Here is a 25,879-nt window from a genome sequence, read left to right on the forward strand (position 1 = left end):
ACACTGTATAAACCACCCTTATCCTGCAGAGAACTAAACCTAGCAGCTACTCATACAGAGTCCCCTGTTAGTGGGTCTGGATATTAGAGATAGAGAAAGGTCAGGTGAGAGAGCGCTTAAGTAACTTTACAGTTTATACTGGAGAATTAAGAAAAGGTCGTTCTGGATAAACACTTCAAAATACTACTATTGAAGTATAAAAACATTCACATATAAAAACCTAGTAGTTTTTGTGGACAAAAAGCTGTTGCCACCCTTATAAAAACATAATACAATTTATTACAATAAAAATAATTTTGTACAATACCACTACAATTTTAGACGGTGTTGATTAGGTTTATAGGGTTCCACATTTGAACATGGACGATTCACCCTTAGGTTTAAAGCATGTATTCATAGTGATGTAGTCACTGAATTAGGATCAAAAACATAGTTACCATACGTGTTTCGTCTCCTTGGAGACTTCTTCAGGGGTTAATCTCTGTGCCTTCACATAAAAGAATACATATTGTAAGCTCCAATTGGTCTCAGATATACTGGAATGATGGATATTTTAGGAAACACTTAGTTCTCAGCAAAAAGTGGCAGATTTCGCACCCAGGTAAGCAGAGCAGCACAATCACCTTCTTTCCCTATGAATTCAAAGTGGGAGGCTACAGACACGGCCGCAGCAGTAGTTGGCAGAAAGAAGAATTGTTCAGGTGGGATTGATTGTTTATCCAGGCCCTCAAATGGCCCCTTAAATGGCCCTGGCCCGGGTAAGGAGTGTCCGCTCCACCTCTCAGTGCCCCTGCTCAGTGTACTGCATATGCAAGTACAGGTTGAGTCTCCCATATCCAAAATTCTTGGAACCAAGGGTATTTTGGATATCGGAATATTCTGTATTTTTGAATATTAGCATTCTAAATTGAAATTTCTTAAGAATAGGGTCCAAATATACACACAGAATGCATTTATGTTCTATACAAACCTTATACAGACAGCCTGAATGTAATTTTATACAGTATTTTCAATAATTTTGTGGCTCAAACAAAGTTTGTGTACATACATGAAATTCATTTATAATTCATATACACCTTATACATACAGCCTATAGGTCATTTTATACTTTAGATTTAATAATTTTGTGCCTTAAACAAAGTTTGTGTACATTGAACCATCAAAAAGCAAAGGTTTCACTATACCAGTCATGCTAGAAATATTCCATATTTTGGAATATTCCGTATTTCGGAATATTTGGATATGGGAGACTCAACCTGTATAGTATAGTACAGTACGATGTTGGTTTGCTATACATGACCTTATGATTTGGTATGTTCCCTGATATGGCAAAACATAATTTCTATTTTTTTTTTCAGAGTGGCAAGGGGGGTTCACTTTTTACAATAAAACATTAATTGGCATTTTGCTTTTTTAGATCCTGAGCCGCCATCTGTTCTGCAGATTTTAGGCCAAGAGGAGCATTCCATTTATTTATCTTGGAAATCACCTCATGGTGGATATGAGAGGTTTCAAGTAAGCTATACATTTTTAATAAAGTGAATTGTTTTGTGTGTCTTTAATCTGACACAATTCCATCTGACTTAAAATAAACAATAGCCATAAATACCAGAAGAAAACCCCATATAAAGAGCAAATCATTTCTCACATAGTAATGGTTTATGTTCAGAGACATTAATGCTTATATCTTTCCTGTGTTGTATCAACTATTATTAAACTGATTGCTTACTTGGCAAAGAATACAGATCTTTGACCAAGGAAAATCAGTTCACACTTATGACAGATAAGGGTGCTAAATTATGGTGGTAGAAGATTACAATATACTGCATGTATAGTACATCATCCGTTTGTTTTAGAAATCATGTGTCAGATGCAAAATGGCTGTAATTGGCCCCAAATTACAGGCTCAAAAACATTCACTAATATAGATGCATTTGTGTGGATATACAAAACAGCAACTATTGCAAGATGCTTGCGGTTTGGTACAGTATTATATGACCATACATAAGTTACATACATTTATGACAATGTTTTTAACCAATTATTTTGCTTGCAAAAAACACAAATTCGCTATTATTCATCATTAGCATTTCAAAAACCTCTGTAATGCAACAGAACAATTTCTTGGCCTCGTGCATAGTAAATTGTAACATATGCACAAGCTTTGAAGAAAGCTGTTATCCGCATCAGCAGTGCATTCGCAAATCGCAACCAACCAATCACAAGGGGTTCACTGGAGCTGGCAATAGTAAATATCTGAAATTTCTTTCTGTCGCTGGAAGCCCACAAATAATTCAGCTTTATCATGTGTATATGCGCCTGTGTACTGGTCTGTACCTGTTTGCAGTTGTGCAAATACACCCATGCTATAGTCAACCTACTTTAATTTCTGATACTTTTTTATATTGGTGAGATGAAACCAGTTAAGCACCTATTTGATCATTTAATTTTTTTTCAATTAAATCTATGACAAAACTCTACAAGTATGTTAGCTGTTTTCATGTATTAATATACAAGGCAAAAGCTCTGTGCACGGTCTGATGTTCCCAACAAAGTTTCCCAGGTAAGTTTCAGTTACAGACGTTGCCCTGGAAATGCTGGGCAGTGGTGTGCCCGGTGTTCAGAGAGGCTCACCCAGCAAACAGCAGATGTGGAATCAGCAAGCAACGATAGCGGCCCCAGGGACTCATGCTTGGATGAGGAGGGAAGGATGGCGCACATGGGTGGGGGTGGGGTGGATGCAGCTCCAGCTGCGGTCCATAAACATTCAGATGGAAGAGGCTGATGGGGGGGCACAGATCATACGTGGCCGGCGCAGGAAACAAGCAGGGACAAGAGATAAAATAACAGCACTGATCAATGGGCAGCCCCTCCTCCGCCTCCCCAGACACAGAGCACCGAAGCCAGGCAGTTCAGACCCACCATGCAAACTTCTCCCTGCACACCACATAGCCAGCACCATACGGGGTGCCCAGTGTGTTAGGGTGCGGGCTCTGGGCATTGGCGTAGACTGTCGGTTGGAAGCAGCTGTGTGGGAACCTCTGCTTGCGGAACACAAACATCTCTCGGGCCATTCTCCACAACTGGTTATATTAACACGCGGTATTACACCCCCCTAGCTAACCAGAGCCCAGCCCACCCCGGATATGCCAGGCAAGGCACGCTACAGCTAATCGCTGCGCCACTGTCCCAACATAGCATCATGACAATGCTAGACTTAGGAGCCAATCATCACCCTCCCTTTGTTGTTCTCGGGGAAGCCTTCCACTCGGGCTGCTCGGAGCTACAGCCAGCCAATGAAGAGGCGGGATGAGAGGGACCATCTGACAGCAGAAAGCAATAGCTGCCTGGCTGCTGTCACTCAAAGTAACATAGGACCAAGAGGCTCCACCCTCCAAATTACATGAGGAGCTACTGCTGGAAGAAGCCCAGTAAGTTATCCCTATAATGGTTTCCTGATAAAAACTAGTGTGTCTGTGCGTGCGTGCGCGTGTAACATTTCAGTGAAAACCCAATCAAAATCGGTTTCAGTACTTGCCAAGTTTATCTCAAACATACATACAAATGAACAAATTTATATATATATATACCATTATGTATTTTTAATAGACAATTAACTTTAATGTAAGCACAAACTCCTGCGTGTTTCATCATTTAGAAAGTTTTTCTAGGGACACTTGTCTATAAAACACCCACTACTGTAGGATACAAGGTAATTTAAAGTCCGTTTAATTTCCCTGCTATTTTTATATAATGTTGATGTACAACAACCCATTATTCTGCATTTTGCTAAAGATATTTCATAAAGTCTCTATCTATTTCATTGTAAAATATAATATCCTTCAATAAAAGGTATAATCTGTTAAATGATAAAAATGCCACATTTTTACACATTTCTTAAAGAAAATCTTCTTTTAAACAGTTATCACAGTATTTTTTAGATAGTGTATTCAACAAGCTTGAACATTTTCTTCTAAACACACAGTGCTGTTTATTAATATTTAATGAGTATGACATCTGTATGTCAGTTGCTTAGCAAATACTACTGACTCAGCCAAGATCATTTTACTAATCATCTAATATTTATTAATCACCCCATCTAATTTACCATCCTTCAGTGGCCCAATTTACAAAAAAAACTCTTCATGATTTTAACATTGGTTTCTCCACCCACATTGAAATGTTCAAGGCATCCTCAGATCCCCTCTTACTGAAATGCTGGGGGATGGGGACTCCAGCTTACCCTGCCTCATTGTACTAAGATAAATGTGATACAACAGAGTCCCTGTCTCAGATTAAGTCAAATCAAAACTCAGGGGAAATCTAGCTGGGGCTCAGTGTGAAAGGTCATAACATGGTCTGTCTGGCAAAAGGCAAATACAAATACTGACAGTCTATATTTAGTGTAAGGAGTGGGCAAGAAGAAGTAGACTTGAGTATGGCTGAAGAAACATTTTTCAGGGGTCTATTTACTAAGCCTTGGATGGAGATAAAGTGAACGGAGATAACGTACAAACCAATCAGCTCCTAACTGTCATCTATCAAAACCAGTCTGTGACATGTCAGTTAGGAGCTGATTGGCTGGTACTTTATCGCCGTTCACTTTATCTCCATCCAAGGCTTGGTAAACAGACCCCTTAGACACTTGAATTGTGTGTTAGGTGTATTGCCAATATATATAGACCTCTATAGCACCTTGTCCTCCAATAGCAGCAGTTACTAATTTTTAATACTAATTATTATCTTTATAATCTGCTAAAACATCTAAAGCATCCCTTTCTCTCCCATCCCCACCCCGACCAATGGCTCTAACTGGCACAACAGAGACAGGACAGACCAGCGCCAGGACCTGCACAGGGTAAGTACAGTGGAGTGGGGCTTAGGTGATCCGGCATATGCAATAACCTATTTATGCAGCTGCACAAGAGAGAGAGGTCTGTTCTCATGGGAGGATTCAGGCTATAGAAAGAATAAAATTTAAAGACACAAGATAGCACATTGGGCAGTAAAGCTGGGTCAAACTCATCTCTGACCCAAAGGATAACACATGGTATGAAATGCGGCAGAGACAGTGAGCCAGACTTCATATGTGTGTTGTGAGACATTGCAGATAGTCGCTGTGACTATAGTAAGCTGGAGCACACATTTAGGATGAGGTCATGCTTAGAAGATCTAATGAGATCTGGAAAGAAGCAATGCAGGGATTGAGTGGGATTAGATGTAACCCCCCGCTGAGACCCGTATGTTACCAGGGGTTTTCTAGCATATCACTGCACAACTGTTGGGGCCTTAGGGACTACACAGTATACGGTAGCTAGGAAATTGCCAAATTCCATCAACCTTGTTTCAAAAAGGCTTATGGGAGAGATGAGATACAAAGCCCATGCAGAGCGTCCATCTTTCATTTTTTTGGGTGGGGACAGCTACAGTGTATTCCCAAGGCAAAGTCACTGCTGGCAATATTGAACAGCACAAAGCAAAAAGAGAAGAAGAAAACTCCTATTGTGGGGCACACTCTGGTTAGAGTAAATGGGAAAATAATTATTAAAATATAACTTTTATTAATACTGAAGCTAAAATAGATACTGTTAGGCAAAAAAGGGGGGCAAGACAGGCACATAAATATATACATAGACAGTTATACAGTATAAGACAGTACACACAAGAAAAATAGTAGTCAAAATAGTTATTGATCTCTAATGTTGTCTGCAATGATATGAGGTCAAAAAAATGACCTAGAGACAGAGTTAGTACATAATAACAATTGCCATATACATCCTGATAATATTAAGGTGTATCCCAATTAAAAATATTGGGGTATATAGTTACTGATTATATTCCAATCCGGCACATCTCAAAATAATCAAATATGTAGGCATAAATCAATGCAAGTGTGAATTGAATAATTTTCTTGTATTGAATAAGGCGAAATATTAAAACATATCAGACATTAACACAAAGACATACACATATAGTTAAAATAGCTGAACACCATGATCAATGTTATATACTAATAAGGAGATTAAATTGGAGGCGTCCCTCCCTTCTATCTGGGAGAATGAAGTTAAATACTGACTAAATAGTCATGAAAATGAGAGTAGTGCACTTACTAGTTAGATGCTGCTTTCCCACGTCTTACAAGTATCAGACGTGGAATGAGTGTCACTAATGTATGGCACATGAAAACAGTATAGCTTGCTTCTGCTATTAGTGTCCGCATAAACCTAGGGTCCCTGTTGCCAATTGCAGCGCAAGGAGCCTGGTGAGGGACAACCAATGAGAGAGCAATGAATGAGAGAAAGTATAGATACCTTACTCTATCTCCCAGATAGGATCGTGGTGTAGGGGTCCTACAGTGCGCACTGAGGGCCTGATTCAGAGCCGGACGCTATTTGCGGACGGTTGTTCTATAAAAGGGGCCGGATATTTAAGTTGAGCGCTCGCTCTTTGCGGTCTGTTGAAGCCTCTATGTCTGAGCGAGCGTCCGAAACATGCGCTCACTATTTTGTAGAGACGACCCTTGGCCGCTCACATCATACGTCATCTCCGCTATTTATTAGATTAATCGAGTACATCGAAAGGCGTCTGAACTGCTCGCAATTCTTGTGGTAGGATTTTCCTACCGCTATCACTGCGAGCAGTTCAGGCTAAAAGACAACCAAGTGACGTGATCGATGACGCTGCTTTGTTAAATATGCACACCCATTAAACGCCCATTTTGACCGTTTGGCATGCCTGCGTTCGGATCTCCACTCCCCGTTTTCAAGCACCTTCCCCTGTTACCACCCACAAACGCCTCATTCTGTCACTCAAATTAGCAGGCCCTCGCTGTTTTACGAGCGCACGATTTCCGAACGCAATGACTGGTTGGCGCATGCACATTATGACCCATAGGCATGCGCAGATGTGCGAACATCGCTTGGAGAGAACGAGCGGCCGCTTACGAGCGGCTCTGAATCAGGCCAGAGTCCCCTCCAGCTGAGAGGCCGACGCGTGTTTCGCCGGAGGCTTTTTCAAGGAAGCTGTCAAAAACCGTGTGCATGAGTCGTAGTTAAATACTTCCTGTTTAACCATGATTGGTTGTTTTCTCAAGTCAAGTCCCTGCTCACTAGCATGTTATCATAGCAGCAATTACTTTATTAATCTGGTAATTGGAAGATCACCTACGCTATGTAAATTGTATAATACGTCAGAACGGGCATCAGAATTAGAGCGATCAGCAAGACCGCTTCCATGCTGTGCTTTATCTTCCATACACAGAAAAATATGGTAATGAGGAAAAGAAGCGTCAGCTGATCAGGTGGAAAACCTACTCGAGTGACATCATAACAGTGGGTGATCAGCTGATCGGAAGATCTCCAAAAATAGATATTTTGTATAATTACATGCTGTTTATAACTTTCAACTAATGTCAGAGTAAAAGCAAACAATGGCACCATATTCATAATAGATCATATTCTATCTATAATCTAAGATATAATACCATAGCATAGATAGCACGTACCTACGGAGATACAATTGGTCACATAGTATCAATTCAATTCCACATTGCTAAAAATGGCAATTATATATAGATCAGTTAGTAAGCTGTATTCACTAAATATCAAAATAAATCATCCAGGCAAAAATAAGGAAACAAAATAAAATAAGAAGTATTGTTAAAAGATATGGTATAATCATTCATGCAGCAAAGGTTACAGTTGCATACCATACAAAGATAACTGTTGTTACAAGATGTCAATAAATGAGTCAATATATATTATCTGTAATTTAAATAGATGATGCCTCCTACAACCATGAGGTTGAAGTGACATAAAGAAAAAAAGGAAGAAAAACACTATATATTTCTCCTAGATCTTGCAAGGGTATACAAAAAAGGAACTATACCCATTAATTATTCAGAGTAACATATAAAGATACAGCACTGGATCCATTAGATAAATAAATAAATTCACAAGCAAATTTAACATAACCGCATATATCTGTGAGAAGTACTTGTTTCCATCGTAGCAGTACATTAATACCCTATATAGTTCTTTACTAAAAAACAAAGAGAATATATAAATATTCAATTATTTTAATTGATATAAGATTGATAAGAATTCCACAAATAAAAAAAAAAAATGTAAAAAACGAAAAATAAAATCAAAAATATTTTTTTTAATGTTTGTAAGGTAAGTAAATGGTGTAAAGGTGATAAGCGCACAACCTACATACATATATGAATGTACGTACGTATGTATGTGTACCTAAATACACATAGGCATTAACACAAACAAAATAGCACATATGTGCATACATATATTTTCTTATTTATTATATTTCATTCTATATGTTTACACACCAAGTGTCTATAATAAATGTAATAATTGATATTCAGTGATAAAACTGTGTGTAGCTAAAATAAATAAAAATAAAGATAAAAATAAATAAAAATAATGACAATTTTACTGGTGCTGATTTAATCAGAAAAGGTTCCACAAAAAAATACAAATGTGACAATCCACTCAAAAACATGTTTAATCACACCACAAGTGTGAAATAATAAAAAAGTTAAAAAATATATGAAAAAAAATGCTAAAAAATAATACCACAAAATAAAATTAGAGAATTCAAAGAGGGTTATATGCAAGAAGAAACCGTAAGAGAATTATTAAACATATCTGTCAGACCTCTAAAAAGGGACTATATTTGATCATTTTGTTCATACCATTCAGGTTAACAGTGTCTAATTTAAAGGTCCACTCACACTCCTTCTTCAGGAGTTCTTTTGTTAGATCTCCTTTTCTTAGGCCCATGGATATTTTTTCAAGGCCAAATGCTCTTAGGTCCTTCCAGGACCCTTGATGATATGTGTGAAAGTGTCTCGCCACGGTTGTGATTTTCTTAATTTTTTGAATATCCGTGGCTGCATGTTTAATATTGCCGATATGTTCCAGTAGTCGTTGTTTTAAAGGTCTGGTTGTCATACCAACGTATATCTTTTGGCACAAGTGCATTCTATGCAGTAAATTACTGCCACTGTATTGCAGTTAATGAATTGTTGGAAGATATGCTTCTTACCATATCGGTCCTGTATCTCTTTCTTCTTGATCATATTAGGGCATGCTTTGCACTGCCCACATGGGAAAGAGCCTTTCACATCAAAGATGGTCTTGGGTTCAACTGAAAAATGGCTGCGGACACACATATCCCTCAGATTTTGTGCCCTTCACCAGCTGACTTGGGCGTTAGGATCTACATGTTGTTTAAGATCAGGGTCCAGGGTCAAAATCCCCCAATGCTGCTGTATAATATCCCTTATAAGTTGCCATTCTTGGCAAAAATGCCCTATGAACCTGATATTATCCGTTTTTTTCTCCTTCTGCTTGTTAGTTAAGAAAATCAAAGTTTCTCTGTTGATTTTAGATACAGTATGATATGCTCGCTTGATGGATTTATTGCTGTATCCTCTATTTTTAAGTCTCACGGATAAGTCTATACTCTGAATCCAGAATGTTTTCTCATCAGAACAATTCCTTCTCAATCTAAGGTATTCCCCTTTGGGGATATTATTGATAGTAGAAGGAAAATGACAACTATCATGGTGCAGTAAACTATTCGTCACAGTGGATTTCTGGTATAAATCAGATCTAAGATTCCCATGCTCATCTACTGTTAGTTTGAGATCCAGAAAATTTACTGACTTATTGCTGATCTCATAAGTAAATCGTAGATTGAATTCGTTACCGTTGAGCTTCATCATGAATTCATGGAATCTATCCACTGGTCCATCCCATATTAGCAGGATATCATCTATGTAACAGATCCATAGTGGTATCAATGTGTTAAGTTCTTCATTCTCTTCATTGAAGACCTGAGTGCGCTCCCACCACCCCAAAAAAAGATTGGCATAGGTGGGAGCGCAAGCTGATGACATGGCTGTCCCCCTCGTTTGAAGGTGGAATCTGTTATTAAATACAAAATATTTTTTGTGCAACACAAATTCCAGTAGCTCCACCAGTAGATCATTAAATTATGATGTCTCATCCATATTCAGGAAGAATTGTACTGCTTCTATACCTTGATAATGGTGAATGCTTGTATATAGTGACTCGACATCAATACTTGCTAACATCTGTCCTCCATCTAGTTTGATGTCATCAATCTTCCTCAACACATCCAAGGTGTCCTGAGCATAGGAGGGTAATGTAGTCACATATTGTCTCAAATGTACATCTACAAAGGTGCTAGCTTGCTCTGACAAGCCTCCTATGCCAGAGACAATCGGTCTACAGGGAGGTTCCTTATTACCTTTATGCACCTTAGGGAGCAGATAGAATGTAGGTGTTTTTGGATGCAAAATTTTAAAAAAATCATATTCAGACTTAGTGATTATTCCTTTTGTCTTGGGTTTATCAATAATTCTGTTGTATAAGGTCATAAAGTTATCAGTAGGATTGAATAATAGTTTTGATAACAATCCTTGTCCTCCAATTGCCGATATGCCTCTTTAAGGTACATCTCTGTAGGCCAAATGACCACATTTCCCCCTTTATCAGAGGGCTTGATAATAACATTGGGCCACTTTTTAATCTCTTTCAATGCTCGTATCTCATTGGCATTCAAATTACTCGCCTTATATATTGGTTTCTTTATATTCTTCCTGAATAGATCATCAAAGTCCCTTGATACCAATTACTGGAAGATTTTGATTTCAGGACAATTGCTATTTATTGGGTAGAAAGATGACTTCCTTTTGCATATAGGTCTACCTCCCCCTGATGGTAAGGCTAATTCCTGACTATAATTTGATTTTAGTAGGTCCTCCAAACTTTCGAGTGCTTCAATTTCTTCTGAAGTCACAAGGGGAGAAATGGTCTCCTCCGGTGTGGGTTCCTTTTTTATATACCCTTGCAAGATCTAGAGAGATATATAGTGTTTTTCTTCCTTTTCTTCTTTATGTCACTTCAACCTCATGGTTGTATGAGGCATCATCTATTTAAATTACAGATAATATATATTGACTCATTTATTGACATCTTGTAACAACAGTTATCTTTGTATGTATGCGACTGTAACCTTTGCTGCATTAATGATTATACCATATCTTTTAACAATACTTCTTATTTTATTTTGTTTCCTTATTTTTGCCTGGATGATTCATTTTGATATTTAGTGAATACAGCTTACTAACTGATCTATATATAACTGCCATTTTTAGCAATGTGGAATTGAATTGATACTATGTGACCAATTGTATCTCCGTATGTAAGTGCTATCTATGCTATGGTATTATATCTTAGATTATAGATAGAATATGATCTATTATGAATATGGTGCCATTGTTTGCTTTTACTCTGACATTAGTTGAAAGTTATAAACAGCATGTAATTATACAAAATATCTATTTTTGGAGATCTTCCAATCAGCTGATCACCCACTGTTATGATGTCACTCGAGTAGGTTTTCCACCTGATCAGCTGACGCTTCTTTTCCTCATTACCATATTTTTCTGTGTATGGAAGATAAAGCACAGCATGGAAGCGGTCTTCCTGATCGCTCTAATTCTGATGCCCATTCTGACGTATTATATAATTTACATAGCGTAGGTGATCTTCCGATTACCAGATTAATACAGTAATGTGACTTCTCCCACTGCTATGATTACACGCTAGTGAGCGGGGTCTTGACTTGAGAAAACAACCAATCATGGTTAAACAGGAAGTATTTAACTCCGACTCATGCACACGGTTTTTGACAGCTTCCTTGAAAAGCCTCCGGCAAAACGCGCGTCGGCCTCTTAGCTGGAGGGGACTCTGGCCCTCATTCAGAGCCGCTCGTAAGCGGTCGTACGCTCGTAGTCATCCGATGTTGCTAAACCACGCATGCGTTGGTGTAACAGTGCGCATGTGCATACGGCTGTTTGTGATAATTTATTCAGTCGTTCATCAAATAGCGAACAGGAAGTGACATGTCAAATGTGATTGATAGAACTGTCCGTTTTGGGGCGGTGACGGGGGTGGAGATGAGAAAACGCAGGCGTGTCGAGGCGTTTTTTGGGCGTACATAAATTATCTGATGCGAACGGCCAATGTGAACGGAACAACTGTTACGTCACTGTCTGATCCACTTTCCATTCAAACTGCTTGCTCAGCTTGTGGTCTGGTATTCTCTACCGCAATGACGATGGTCTCTTCATTCTTCCTGTGGCTCATCGATGGTTTCCCGATTTATCAATTGAGGCCTCAAAAACAATCAGTTTTGAATTGCAAAAATGCTTGTAAGGTGTTTAGCAAATAGCCTTTTTTTAGTAGCAAAAAACCGTACGCAGGTGAACTACTCAGCTGATAATTTCTGGGTTAGACAATCAATTAGCTTACAAATTTATTTTACATTTGCGTGTTTTTGCCAAATTTTTATTTTTTTTCCGGGCAACAATATTGTACGCAGGTTTGTTGTTTTTCTTCATTTTTTAGGGCCCAAGAAAACAATCATCCTTTTGTTTTTTGCTAGGTGTTAATTAAAACTCATAAATTGTTTTTAACCCTTGGTTTATTTTTCCCTAAAAAATGTTTAGATTTCTGTGGTATTGTTTGTAATGTTGTTTGCGGGATTACCTTTTAACCATTTTTTGAATAAATTAACAATAGAATTGTGCAGATTTTCAACAGTATGTTTTATTTTTTTTGGTTTATTTCTCAACCAATTTTGGGAAAATAAAAAAAACTTGATAACGTAAAAACAAATAACAAATGATTTTAAAAACACACAAACAAAATAAGTGGCAATTGAAATCCACAAACAAACACAATTAATAAAAAATTCACAAGAAAGGAGAGGGAGGTTTTGGGCATTAAGGAATATGGGGCAAACACTGAGAAGGATTGTGGGAAAATTAGCCAGTGCTGTCATCGCCTTTTGGCCCGTTTGGCCAGGGTAGGGAGGGAGCCTGAACGGGTCCGGGATGTCCTTCTGCTGGCCTGGCCAGAGGCAGATGTTGTGGCCTCTGGACTAGGCATAGGGCTAGGCACATTTGGAGGGATGGCTGTTGTTGTGCCAGAGGTGGAGGGTCCTGATGTTCCGGCAGGAAGGGAGGCCGGCTCCAACATGTGCTGGCGAATGAGCTGCTCCAGGGCATTTGCTATTCGCACGTTGGCCCCAGTATTTTCCACCAGGGCCTTAGCAATGGTCACGTTGGCCGCAGCACTTTGCTCCAGGGCGTCCGCCACCCGTAGCAGATTGGTGTCCATCCTCACCAGAATCTCGGTCTGCTGATCCGTTTTAATATTGAGATCAGTGAGGAGGCCCACTTCCTGCGAGGGGGAATGCCCTGGACTGTCTGCCACAGGGTCCACAGTCGGATCTGCTGCTTTCTCCCCTGCAGAGCCAGCAGAAATTCTGCGGCCAAAGCTCCCCTCTGGAGCAGACTCATCCGCCTGTATCTCTGTGAGAAAAAAGAGAAAAGAGTAACATTATAATCTAGATATTGTCCCAAACACATTTCTGAGTTGTTAACATTACATAATTTACCTGGGGCAACATGAGGAGCCGCAAAGTCTGGCATGTCGGTATCCATGTTTGAAACGGCAAACACCTCCTCATCCTGCACACACCCCTGGGCCAGCTCCTCCAAATCTCCAGCTCCAGTGACACAGGGGTGGGACCCCCACTGCCCCCCCTGCATGCCTAGCCCTATCAGCCAGTTTTTGCTTAAGATGATATTTGAAGTTGCTCCATCTGTGGGTTAAAAAGTTGGCATTATTCCTGCAGTATTTGGACCTGTAAACACTTTTTACTAAAATGTAGTTTTTACGTACCGGCGTTTGACCTCCCGGGTTGAACATTCACAATCACCCACCCTATTGACACCACTGGCTATGTCATCCCACATTTTCCATTTCTGGCTTGCACCCATATTCCTTGGTGCCTGTGGCAGGTTGTCATTGCACATTTCCACCAAAACCTCCATCTCCTTTCTTGTGAATTGTGGCTGCCTTTTTTTTTTGTTTAGTTGGCCTACTAGGCCCAGCAGCCTCTTCCATGGCATCCTCAACACCTTTTTTTAAAAATGGGATTAATATTTTAAATGTAAAATTTGGTCAAAATTATTGTTAAACAGTATCCTTTAGCCCAAAAAAGAGAAATACTTACCTGGCGCCTCTTGGGCAGTGCTTTGCTGCTCTGTAGTCATTTTGGACTTTCAGGTCTCACTACAGCAGACCGATTTGGCTTTTCAGTGACGTTTTTATACATGTGTCAGCATTATTCATCCGCATCATTGACTGTGCGCTCTTATTGTCCGTCCTTAATTTGAGCGGGAAAATAAAGACTATTTATGGCTTGGTGTGACTGGAGTCGATGTGGCATGTTGGTTGTTGGAGGTTTGGTGTAGGAGTATTTTTGAGGTTTTGCGGTTGACTGAGTAGAAGGAGGAAAATTTTGGGGTTTTTTTATGGTTTATTTCTAGCTTCTTTATTTTCCGTTGGTTTTTTTTTTGGCTATTTTTTTGTGATTTTTTGAGTAAGTATTTTAATAAACCACCGTAAAAAAAAATAGTAAATAGTTTACAAATGTTTGTAATATTTTTTTATTTTGCTTTACAGTTATTTTGGCATTGCCCCAGTGAAGTTTTTGAACTTTGGGATATTTGTCTGTTTTTGGTAAGTGTTTTTTTTTCATGATTTTACAAATTAGATGTGTTGTTCTTAGCATATGTTTCGCAAAGTAATGTTGTTTTTTTTCTGGTAACAATCATGTCTTACCACTAACTGTAGCGTACTATTTAGCGCACTAATGTCTCCTTATTTAACTGTAAAAAATGCGTACTATTTAGCGCACTAATGTCTCCTTATTTAACTATAAAAGTAGCGTACTATTTAGCGAACTAATGTGTTTTTATTTTTTTAGGTGTAAAATCATGTTTTACCACTAAATGTAGCGTGCAATTTTCCGAACTAATGTGTGCTCCCTTCTCTTTTTTTTTACCCTAAAAAATGTGTTTACAATCCAAGTTTACCCAAAAAAAACTAAAAATATTTTTGAAATATAGGTTGTTCTACTCATGACAAGACCCCGGCCTGTAAGCATCTTTGGATTTGTTAAAAAAGATAAGTATATTTTTCATTACACATTTGTCTAAAACAATAACTACCTGGCTTACCATTTCAGGTTGATGTTGGTCGTATTATATTGGCCATGGTTCCAGAACCCGACCAACCTCAACTTCGTCCCAGGCATAGGCCTCGTAGGCGTGCAAGGCCCCAGATATATAGAACACGTGTCACCCTTTTTGGAATGCCAGATGGTGAGGTATTAAGACGATACCGTCTTCCTCCACAAATCATCCTAGACACTCTCTCATTAATAGAGAGTGATCTTGAACGGCAAATTGACAGTCCTACAGCAATACCACCACTTACGCAATTAATGTAGGTGTTACATTTCTGTGCCTCAGGATCCTTTCAAACCACTGTGGGAATAGTTGCCGGAATCTCCCAATCCTCCTTTTCAAGGATCCTGAGGGCAGTGATGGAGGCCATTTTTAAACACCTCCATTATTTTATTACAATGCCTGTGGATATGGGTTCCCTTAGTGTGGCGAAGGCCAATTTTTACCAAATAGCTGGCTTCCCACACATCATAGGGGTTGTGGATGGCACTCACATACCACTTCAGCCTCCAGCATGGCTGGAGGCTATTTTTAGGAACCACAAACACTTTCATTCATTGAATGTAATGGTGGTATGTGATGCCTCCCTCCAGATCCTGTCCCTGAATGCCAAATTCCCCAGGAGTGCACATGATTCCTTCGTCATCTGGCAATCAGGGATTTGGCACAAATTAGACAACCTACAAGCTGGTGATGCGTGGCTTCTGGGTAAGTTGACATCTTCTGTTGCAACCACTGCAAAGCTTGTTACACAATGGTCCTGATGTTTGTTTTTGTTTTTTCACAGGAGACAGTGGTTACCCTTGCACGCCCTGGCTGCTCACTCCTTATTTGGCTCCCACACCAGGGCCACAAAGTGAGTATAATTCTGCACTTACAGCCACCAGGCAGGTGGTGGAGCACTGTATCGGCCTTTTAAAAGGCCAATTCAGATGCCTCCACTGCTCTGGTGGCGAGCTCATGTATTTGCCGGATATGGTTTCAAAAATTGTGGTCCTGTGTGGGATATTTCACAACATCACCATAAGGAGTGGTGTCCCAATGCAGCCAGAGGATGCCTTGCCTGAGGATGGCCCCCCTGAGGTTGGTTGGAGGTCAGTATGTGGGGGGGCCATATGCGATGATGTTGTGGCCAGATATTTTAGGTAATTATTTTCAAAAATTTAGTTAATTGACACAATGTAGACATGTAAGATTTTAATGGCCAATTTTAATTTTTTTTTTTTTGTCTTTTATTCCATAAAATTACCCGAAAAAATGATGCCTACTACCTGATCCTAAAAATTGTCTACATGTGGCCACATTGGATATAACTTCTGGAACAATTATTTCTTCGCCTCATTTGTGGATTCATGTTGGCCTGCTACTTCTTCAAACAGTTCTTGATTGTTGTTTTTTTTTATATTTCTGGTGTTGGTTGTTTTTTGGAGTGTTTTCACTGTGTGAATTGATTGTCACAATTCACTTTGTGTTTATTATTTGTGTGGATTAAATTTTTGGATTACGTTAAAAAGATATTTCCTTGGTAAATTACAAGCAAGTGTAACCTGGTCCAAAAAAGGCAAACTTTGTTAATGGCTAATCCTGTAATATGTTAAATTGTAAAGTATTTTACCATGCTTTGTGGCTAAAAACAAACACCAAAGGTATTATGGTGAATCAGTATGTTTTCTAATTTAGGCCTAAGCAGGTTTGATTTAATATTTACATTACCCACCAAAAAAAAAAAAAATTGCTGGTAATTCTACAAACCTATTGGTATTGTTAGGTGTTTAATGTGCCAGCTTACATACTTACTTTAGCTTTCTACAATCAAATTTACATTACTTAAAAAAACGTGCTCCAATAGTCGACTTATGTAAGGTTAACCAATCTAATATTTACAGACAAGGAATGAGACTTTAATAAATCAAAATATATTTTATTTTTTTTAACATTTTTATGGAGGAAAAAAAAAAAATTAGTGGCGCAGGAGCGCCAACATGTGATCCAGGACCACGAGCATGCCTACAACATGGCCCTTCAACCTGTGCAAGCCCTCCTGCATTTCTTGCATCCGCCTCTGGTCTTCTGTGGGTTAAAAAAAATGTGTGGATTACTAAACTGACACCTTAATTTATATGTTACCAAACAACTTAAAAATCAGAACATACTTTAAAAAAAGAGTAAAAACTAAAAAAAAAAAAAAGTAATGGCAAACGCAAAGATTGTATAAATAAAAACTTTAAAATTTACACATAAAAAGACAACAAAAAAAAGGGAGAAGTACGCAAAAACACTACATTTGTTGGTACCGTAAACTAGAAAGACACAAGTATGAGTGTTTGGACATGTGTGATATGTGTAAGGAGAAAATATCCTCGACATTGTTTTGCAAAAAATATATATCCAAAACATTAGAAATACTTAACAAATTGGAAATGCACAGGCAAAAGGACAACATCACCCAAAAAGAAAAAAATGCAAAAGCAACCATAGTTTAAAAGGGAAACATACTGGTCATATTGATGACTGGTCCTGGAGCCCCGACATCGTCCTCCTCTGAGGTGGGCCAGTGCTTGTCCGATGGAGGAGGGGAGATTTGACTAGGTGTGGAGGGGGAGGAAAAGAGAGGGGTGGGTGGAGGGGAGGGTGATGAAAAGAGAGGGGGGGTGGAGGGGAGGGTGAATTTTGAGGGATGGGAATATTAGGAGAGGGAGGGGCCTCAAGGACTGGCTGGTCTGGGGTGAAGGGGGAATTTGGGGAAGGTTGGGGAGAGGAGGTTTGGGTGGGAGTGGGGGATAGGGGACGAGGCCGACGACATTGTCGTATTAGACGTCGTAGTCTGCGCTCAGCCCCTAAATGATGGATAAAAAATGTTAAGGGGTTTTTTTTTTTTTGGTTTTGTTAAAAATTTACACATCCAAAAATTTTAATTGAAAAAAAAAAAAAGGAAAACATGCACACGCAGGTATGTCCTAAATAAACAAACAGGGCTAGATGGAAAACATGCACACGCAGGTATGTCCTAAATAAACAAACAGGGCTAGATGGAAAACATGCACACGCAGGTATGTCCTAAATAAAAAAAACAGGGCTAGACGGAAAACATGCACACGCAGGTATGTCCTAAATAAACAAACAGGGCTAGACGGAAAACATGCACACGCAGGTATGTCCTAAATAAACAAACAGGGCTAGATGGAAAACATGCACACGCAGGTATGCTTACATTTAAAATGTAAAAAAAAAACACTTACTTTCTCTAATTTGCTGACGCAAATTGGCCAAAAGGCGTGGGGACTTGCGGTGGAGATCCAATCAGCGCCTTTCAAGCTGGCCGATATTGCAGCGGAAGCCCAAATTACGCAGCGGGCGCCGCACCTCTGCATTGGCGAGCCGCTTGCGGAGGTTTGTGATGGGGGCCGGATGATCAGTGATTCTCCGGTCCATCACATCTGTGAGGACCAGGAGTTCTCTGCGTGTAAATGCTGCGGCTCTCATGATGGCAATGATTTGAAAAAAAAAAGTTTTAATAATGGTCCCAGAAAAAATTTGATTGGCTAATGTACTTTGAAAAATAACAGAACGCATTGTATTGGTTATTGTATGAGTCATGTGACCTACACCCTCACAAATATAATGTGAATTATGATAGGCTTGATGCAGTGACATGCGTAAGCTAATTTAAATAATATTAATAAAGATGAAAAATCTGCATATAAACTAACGCAAAACAATAGTAGCATTCAAACAAACTTTAAAATTTGAAAAACCATCCCCTTGGTACAAACGTACGTATTCTGGGGAAGGAATGACACACACGAACAATAATAAAGTTTATTGACATTGTTAAAAAAAACGGATTGCAAAGATGTGAATACCAATTAAGCTAATGAATATACTGATTGCTATTAATCGATTCAAGTATGGGGGCAGAATGAAATAGCAGGCAATCGAAAACTGACAAGGACACTTCCGGAATTGACTTGTGCGAGTGTTCCCTGCAACCAAAGAGGAGACGGACGGTCGCTATTTCGAACGTTCGCTAGCTAGAGGAGGGGTTGGGAGACTATGGGGCGGAAGATTAGCTGCGAACGAAAATACGAGCGTGCGGTTTAATTTACATTTCCCGTTCGTACGCCGTACGTGCGAACGGCCACTTGCGTCCGAGTCTGAATCAGGCCCTCAGTGCGCACTGTAGGACCCCTACACCACGATCCTATCTGGGAGATAGAGTAAGGTATCTATACTTTCTCTCATTCATTGCTCTCTTATTGGTTGTCCCTTACCAGGCTCCTTGCGCTGCAATTGGCAACAGGGACCCTAGGTTTATGCGGACACTAACAGCAGAAGTAAGCTATACTGTTTTCATGTGCCATACGTTAGTGACACTCATTCCACGTCTGATACTTGTAAGACGTGGGAAAGCAGCATCTAACTAGTAAGTGCACTACTCTCATTTTCATGACTATTTAGTCAGTATTTAACTTCATTCTCCCAGATAGAAGGGAGGGACGCCTCCAATTTAATCTCTTTATTAGTATATATCATTGATCATGGTGTTCAGCTATTTTAACTATATGTGTATGTCTTTGTGTTAATGTCTGATATGTTTTAATATTTCGCCTTATTCAATACAAGAAAATTATTCAATTCACACTTGCATTGATTTATGCCTACATATTTGATTATTTTGAGATGTGCCGGATTGGAATATAATCAGTAACTATATACCCCAATATTTTTAATTGGGATACACCTTAATATTATCAGGATGTATATGGCAATTGTTATTATGTACTAACTCTGTCTCTAGGTCATTTTTTTGACCTCATATCATTGCAGACAACATTAGAGATCAATAACTATTTTGACTACTATTTTTCTTGTGTGTACTGTCTTATACTGTATAACTGTCTATGTATATATTTATGTGCCTGTCTTGCTCCCCTTTTTTTGCCTAACAGTATCTATTTTAGCTTCAGTATTAATAAAAGTTATATTTTAATAATTATTTTCCCATTTACTCTAACCAGAGTGTGCCCCACAATAGGAGTTTTCTTCTCTTTTTGCTTTGTGTTTATAGTTTAACTCTGAGGGAGCACCTCTGTATATTATATTATACTTACAGACCCTTATACCATCGTATCAATACCAATGCTCCTGTGCAGTGATTATCTTACCCATCCCTTTCCCCTCACTTTCCCTTTTTTCATAATATTGAACAGCAGCAATCTGTTTTGGAGGATCATGATGTCTTCAAGCCTGAGGTGGATACTGACTAAGCAGTATGGATCACTGCTAATTAAGTGGTAGTCAGTGCAGAGATAATAGTTAGTGCAAAGATAATATAATGGACCATGACACAGTGTATAATCACAATGTGGTTAAGAGCATTGAAGAGATTACATCAGATTATTATTACCACCGTCTGTAATATTATTCGCTGTAGGCCTAAAATTTCTTAAGTGACAGGAAAGTACAAAAAATTTTAAAAGTGATTTTTCTTCGGGTCGGATCACCCTACTCACACACCCAGCTGCTGTGTGGCTCAGGCTTCCACCTAGCACCACACTGAGTGCTGGAAAACAGCCGACCACCACAGCTCCCTTGGGTCTCTGGTGCTTTATTAGTTGGCAGGTCCTCACCGCGAAGGATGCGCCTGGCAAGTGTGTTCACCGTACGGACCACCAAATATCACAAGGCGGGAAGAAACACATCCAGTAGTATGGTAAAACAGTGGACCATTTATTCACTGGAGCTTAGCAGACACTTCACAGCCAACAGCAAGTCAGGTTTACCACTCTGTCTTACAGACAGCATACACAATATCTGTGGACCATCCAAGTCCTGGCACCAGCCTCGGACTATTCAACCAGGGAGTCTGGGAAATCCCCAGGGGGCCGGCTGATTCAAGCCGTGCCCACTTTTATGAGAGGGCGGGGCCTGGCCTACAGTAGGTCACCACAGCCACCATTTACTATAACTTTACTATAGCCGGCTGCAGCTGCAACTGCAGGTTCTGTCTGACTGGGTGTAAAGAGTGGTCAGTCACAGAGGTGGAAGGGACTACGTCTCCCAACAGCCCCTGCGGAACTTCCGTTGGATCGATGATACAAAGATTGCCGGGTGTTGTCGCTGGCAGAAACAGGGAGTGACCAGCAGCATACAACAAGCTCTGGCAGCATAGATAGGTGCACTCCTCTCTCTCTCAGTCTATATAGCAGGCTCCTCCCATGTATCCTCCTCCATCCCCTTCACTCAGAGACCTGAGCAGGAAGTAAGAGCTGCTGCCAGACTACAGTAATTCACAAGTAAGGATGATCTCTTCATGAAGCTGCTGGCCCATTGCTACTTCTTTAATATTGTGTGCGTGTGCATCTGCTGAGACTGCATGTGTGTCTATGAGTGCTGAGACTACATGTGTGTTTATGTATGTGTGCTGAGACTGCATGTTGTGTGTCTGTGTGTTGAGGATGCATGTGTGTCTGTGCTGAGAATGCATGTGTGTCTGTATGCTGGGACTGCATATGTGTGCCGGGACTCTGTGGGTGTGCATGTGTTCCTGGACTCTATGCATGTGCATGTGTTCCGGGACTCTGTGGGTGTGCATGTGTGCCGGAACTCTATGGGTGTACATGTGTTCCGGGACTCTGTGGGTGTGCAAGTGTGCCAGGACTGTGGGTGTGCATGTGTGCCGGGACTCTGCGGGTGTACATGTGTGCTTAGGACTCTGTGTGTGTGCTGAGACTCTGTGTGTGTGTGCTGGGTTTATATGAGTGTATGTATGCCAATGTGCTGAGGTTACATGTGTGTGCTCCATGACAGCCCTCAATTCTTAAGACTGTGCCGTCCTGCTGGAGCAGTCATTCATGCACATAGCAACCCTGGCATACCAGAAATTAGAAAAGTAAAAAAATAATAATGGCCAAACTACATGCATTTAAAGAAATTTGCATATTGTAACACAAATTACACTTTCTACTGGTTGATTGCATTATAGAGAGGAAGAGTGTCACAAGTCACATCCCTTATACCTTGATTCTCAGACTAGAATGGGGCGGTTGCTGTTGCGCTCTGGGTTTATCGGCTCCCTGTACAGTAGTGTGTTGTGTTTACTCATGCAGTGTGCTTGTGCAAGTGTGGGCATGAGGTTACCTGTGCCCCTGTCTATGGGCATGGGCTTACCTGTGCCCTGTCTGTATGGGCATGTACTTGCCTGTGACCCTGTCTGTGCGGGAATGTGGATACCTGTGCAGGCATGTGGTTATTTGTGTGTGCACCTGTCTTTGAGCAGTCACTGAGGCTGGACTCAGTTCTGCATACCCACCCAGAACCAGCAATGGTGTCCCGCTCCACTGTGGTCTGGGGAGGAAGAGAACAAGGAGGAGGGTCCAGGGAGCCTAAGCTGCACCCAGCAGACTGAATGGCATAGAAGACACCTTAAATTAAGCCAAGGATAGTGATTGTTGGGGGATCAGCACTTAGGGTGAAATGCTTAAGTTTAATTTACCAAGTTGGTAAGAAAAAATACAGTCAGTGTCTCTTCACATGAAGATGCATTAGATCACACTATTTAATGCTTGCTGACACAAACTTTTGAATTAAACTGCTGTTTTGTTAATCCTTATATTTTGGGGACACACATTGTCAGTTGGCAGAATTATAGTAGGGATGCCAGTAAGAGCACATTGCTTTGTCTACACCTTCCCTTCTCCCCCAACCTCTACTGACCAACCTAATTTCAACTAGCCCCTATCTTAATTCCCTCCGGTACTCCATTTCTGATTGTTAAATTCTGCCACCCTTAGCTATATCCCCTCACCTTCCTATTCATTCCATAATACACCCCATACCATACTGTATATCTTCCACCGACTGTTCCATAACACCTGCCACGGCCTCCAGGTCCAGGATCGGTATGAATGACCGCCGGACCTATGTCCGATGGTTCAAATCCCGACAGCGGAAGACCGTCAGCCCTGAAAATGCAGATCGTAAGTATCAAACTATCCCTAACCCTTTCCCACCGTAACCCTCCTTTAAGGGTGCCTAACCCTAACCTCCCCCCCTAGTGCCTAACCCTAACCCTCCCCCAGGGGTGCCTAATGCTAACCTCCCCTTCCCCTACCCTAACCCTCCCAGGAGCATCCCGACTGCATACCCAAGGTCCTGCTGCATGGGCACTACTCTACCGGGAAAAGGGGCCGTGATTGCCCCCCACCACATCTCCCCCTGGATCCACCACTGCTCCTACTAACCCTGATCCATTTCCTGGTTGCCAGTAATCCAGCCCCATCTATTTACTTCCCTCTCCCCCATTGTTGTACACTTTCTGTAATGTTAGATCTGTGCAACAAACTGGCCTCCATTCATATTTTTTTCATGTTTAATTTCCTAAAGTTATCTGACCACACCCCTCCAGTTGCGACCACACCTATGTAATGGCTGGTCACGCCCCTTCAGTGGGCTCCTTCCATTGCATTTCCCTGGTGGGCCATACATGCCCCAGTCCAACACTGCCTGGCACCCTAATGCTAACCACCACCTCCGGCCTATCGCCTGGCCAGTATGTCCGGCATCAGGAGCCCTGTGCTTTGCTTCCAGCAAAGCCTTAAGCCCAGCTCACAGGTGGTACTGATTGCTCGGTTGGGAATCCCAGCACACTGCAAAACCGGGACTGGACCTGGCAACAGGCCTACACCCAGGTAATCAAGTGGTGAGTATTGCCTCTGTCTTGTGGCACCGTGGCCTACCTGCCACACTGACTATAGGCCTTTCTTGGAAAATATCCTGAAATAGGCCTAGTTTCTGTGCACCACCGCTTTAGGACAGTGGTGGTGTTGCGCTAGTATTATATAAAAAAATAATACATTCAAACAACTTGGTATGGCAGAAATAATGCAGGACGCTTTCCTTATGTTGAAAATATTTTTAAAGGTATAAAAAATTTATTAAATTCACATGGATCATAATACAAATATTAATATTGCACATCAATGGCCTACACATATATTATAACAATTATGAAACTCTAACCATAATTAAAATGGCCAATGGTAAATAAAAAATTGTGAGATACACCCGCTTTATCAAAGCTTCAGTCTATGAAGTGAAACGCCCCCGAGGTTTGGATACCTACCTGCTTACACCTTGGTGCCCTCGAGCTGGACAATATACCGATAGTTGGAGGTGGTATTTAACGGTTACCATATCGGTTCGGCATCTGCTCACTGCTATCATCCAGAACCGGCCCTAGCCATTTTGGTGCCCTAGGCAAAATTTTGAGTGGTGCTCCCTAGCAGATAATCCCACCACCAATCTAAGGCCCCCATTTATCAACGAAGCATAACTCCTTTAGCGATCGTTAAAGGAATTATGCCTTCTTTTCTGGATTTAACAAACAGCAGTAATCAAAGATTACCGCTGTTTGTCAAGCATGATGGCAAGTGTAATGCGGTCCCTATTGCCTGCAATGAGACCCAGTGGTGCCTTTACGGCTTTGGCGAAGCCTTTTGGGCACTGCCAGGTCCCCGTGTTATGCACATGCACAGACAGACCGTTGCGCATGAACATAACACCAGAGCCCTGACACTGGCAGTGTTAGCCAGCCAGCAGCCCAGTGGAGGAGGACTTCACGGGACCTCCCTGGATGGTTAAGTATTGGTAAATACCAGTAAATTTTTAGTTTGTATCACAGTGATACTAAACGAAAAATTGCGCTGGTGTTTACCATCGTTGATAAATGGGGGCCAAAGTGTTTATACATGGATACCAAAAATATCACAGTGGCATATATATATATATATATATATATATATATATACATACACATATATATATATATGCACATATACACTTATATACATAAATACACACACATTATATACACATATATAGATATATATATTTATACACATACATATACACACACACACACATATATATATATATACAGTATATACACACACACAAATATATATATACATACACACACACACACACATATATATATATATATATATACACACACACATATATATATATATATATATATATATACACACAGATGCACATCCAGAGACCAAAGCTTTCCCCTTTACATAAGGGCAGCACTCCATGGACTTCAATGAGATGACCACACCACAATGTATAATATTACCAACATTAAGCCTTGTGCTGTGATTAGTTCCTTGAAGTATACGGACTGCTGCCACTCTTCTGCATTTGAGATATATATATTATAGATATGTATATACATCTATAACTATATATACACATGACCAGGGGCTGGCTGGCAACTTTTAGCCTGCGGGGCAAATGCATGCAGGCGGCCCTGGCAGAGGGGTAGCGTGTAGCCAGGGTGCCCGAAGAACATGCGTGCTACGGCGCCCCCCCCTCAAGTGTTCCAGGGAGGAGGCGGGTCCATATGGGATTAATGTAAAGTAAAAATAAAGTTTAGGAACAGCCCCGTCGTGGTGCCCATATGCAGTGCCCCCCTGTGCCCGAGGAGAGGATCCCCTTATGCAGGCCTCCAGTAGTGCCCCCAGTAGTGATCCCCCTATGCAGTGCACCTTATACAGTGCCCCTAGTAGTGGTCCCCCTTGTGCAGTGCCCCTTGTGCCCCTAGCAGTAAGCCCCTTATATGGTGCCCCCATTAGTGGTACCCCTATGTAGTGCTCCTTATATAGTGCCCCCAAGTAGCAGTCCACATCCCATGCAGTGCCCCAATAGTGGTAACTCTTA

General features: G+C 40.6%; 1 protein-coding gene across 1 annotated transcript in view; it reads left to right on the top strand.

The window, feature by feature from the left end:
• PTPRQ (protein tyrosine phosphatase receptor type Q) overlaps nucleotides 1–25,879 on the top strand; it is a 388,123-nt gene that overhangs the window by 75,417 nt on the left and 286,827 nt on the right. The window contains exon 15 of the mRNA XM_088455386.1: nucleotides 1,418–1,515. Coding sequence (XP_088311512.1) covers nucleotides 1,418–1,515 — 98 coding nt within the window. The remainder of the gene's footprint in view (nucleotides 1–1,417; nucleotides 1,516–25,879) is intronic.

The sequence above is a fragment of the Taudactylus pleione genome, unplaced genomic scaffold (assembly GCF_031769625.1).
Source record: "Taudactylus pleione unplaced genomic scaffold, aTauple2 ptg000040l, whole genome shotgun sequence".
NCBI classification, from domain to species: domain Eukaryota; kingdom Metazoa; phylum Chordata; class Amphibia; order Anura; family Myobatrachidae; genus Taudactylus; species Taudactylus pleione.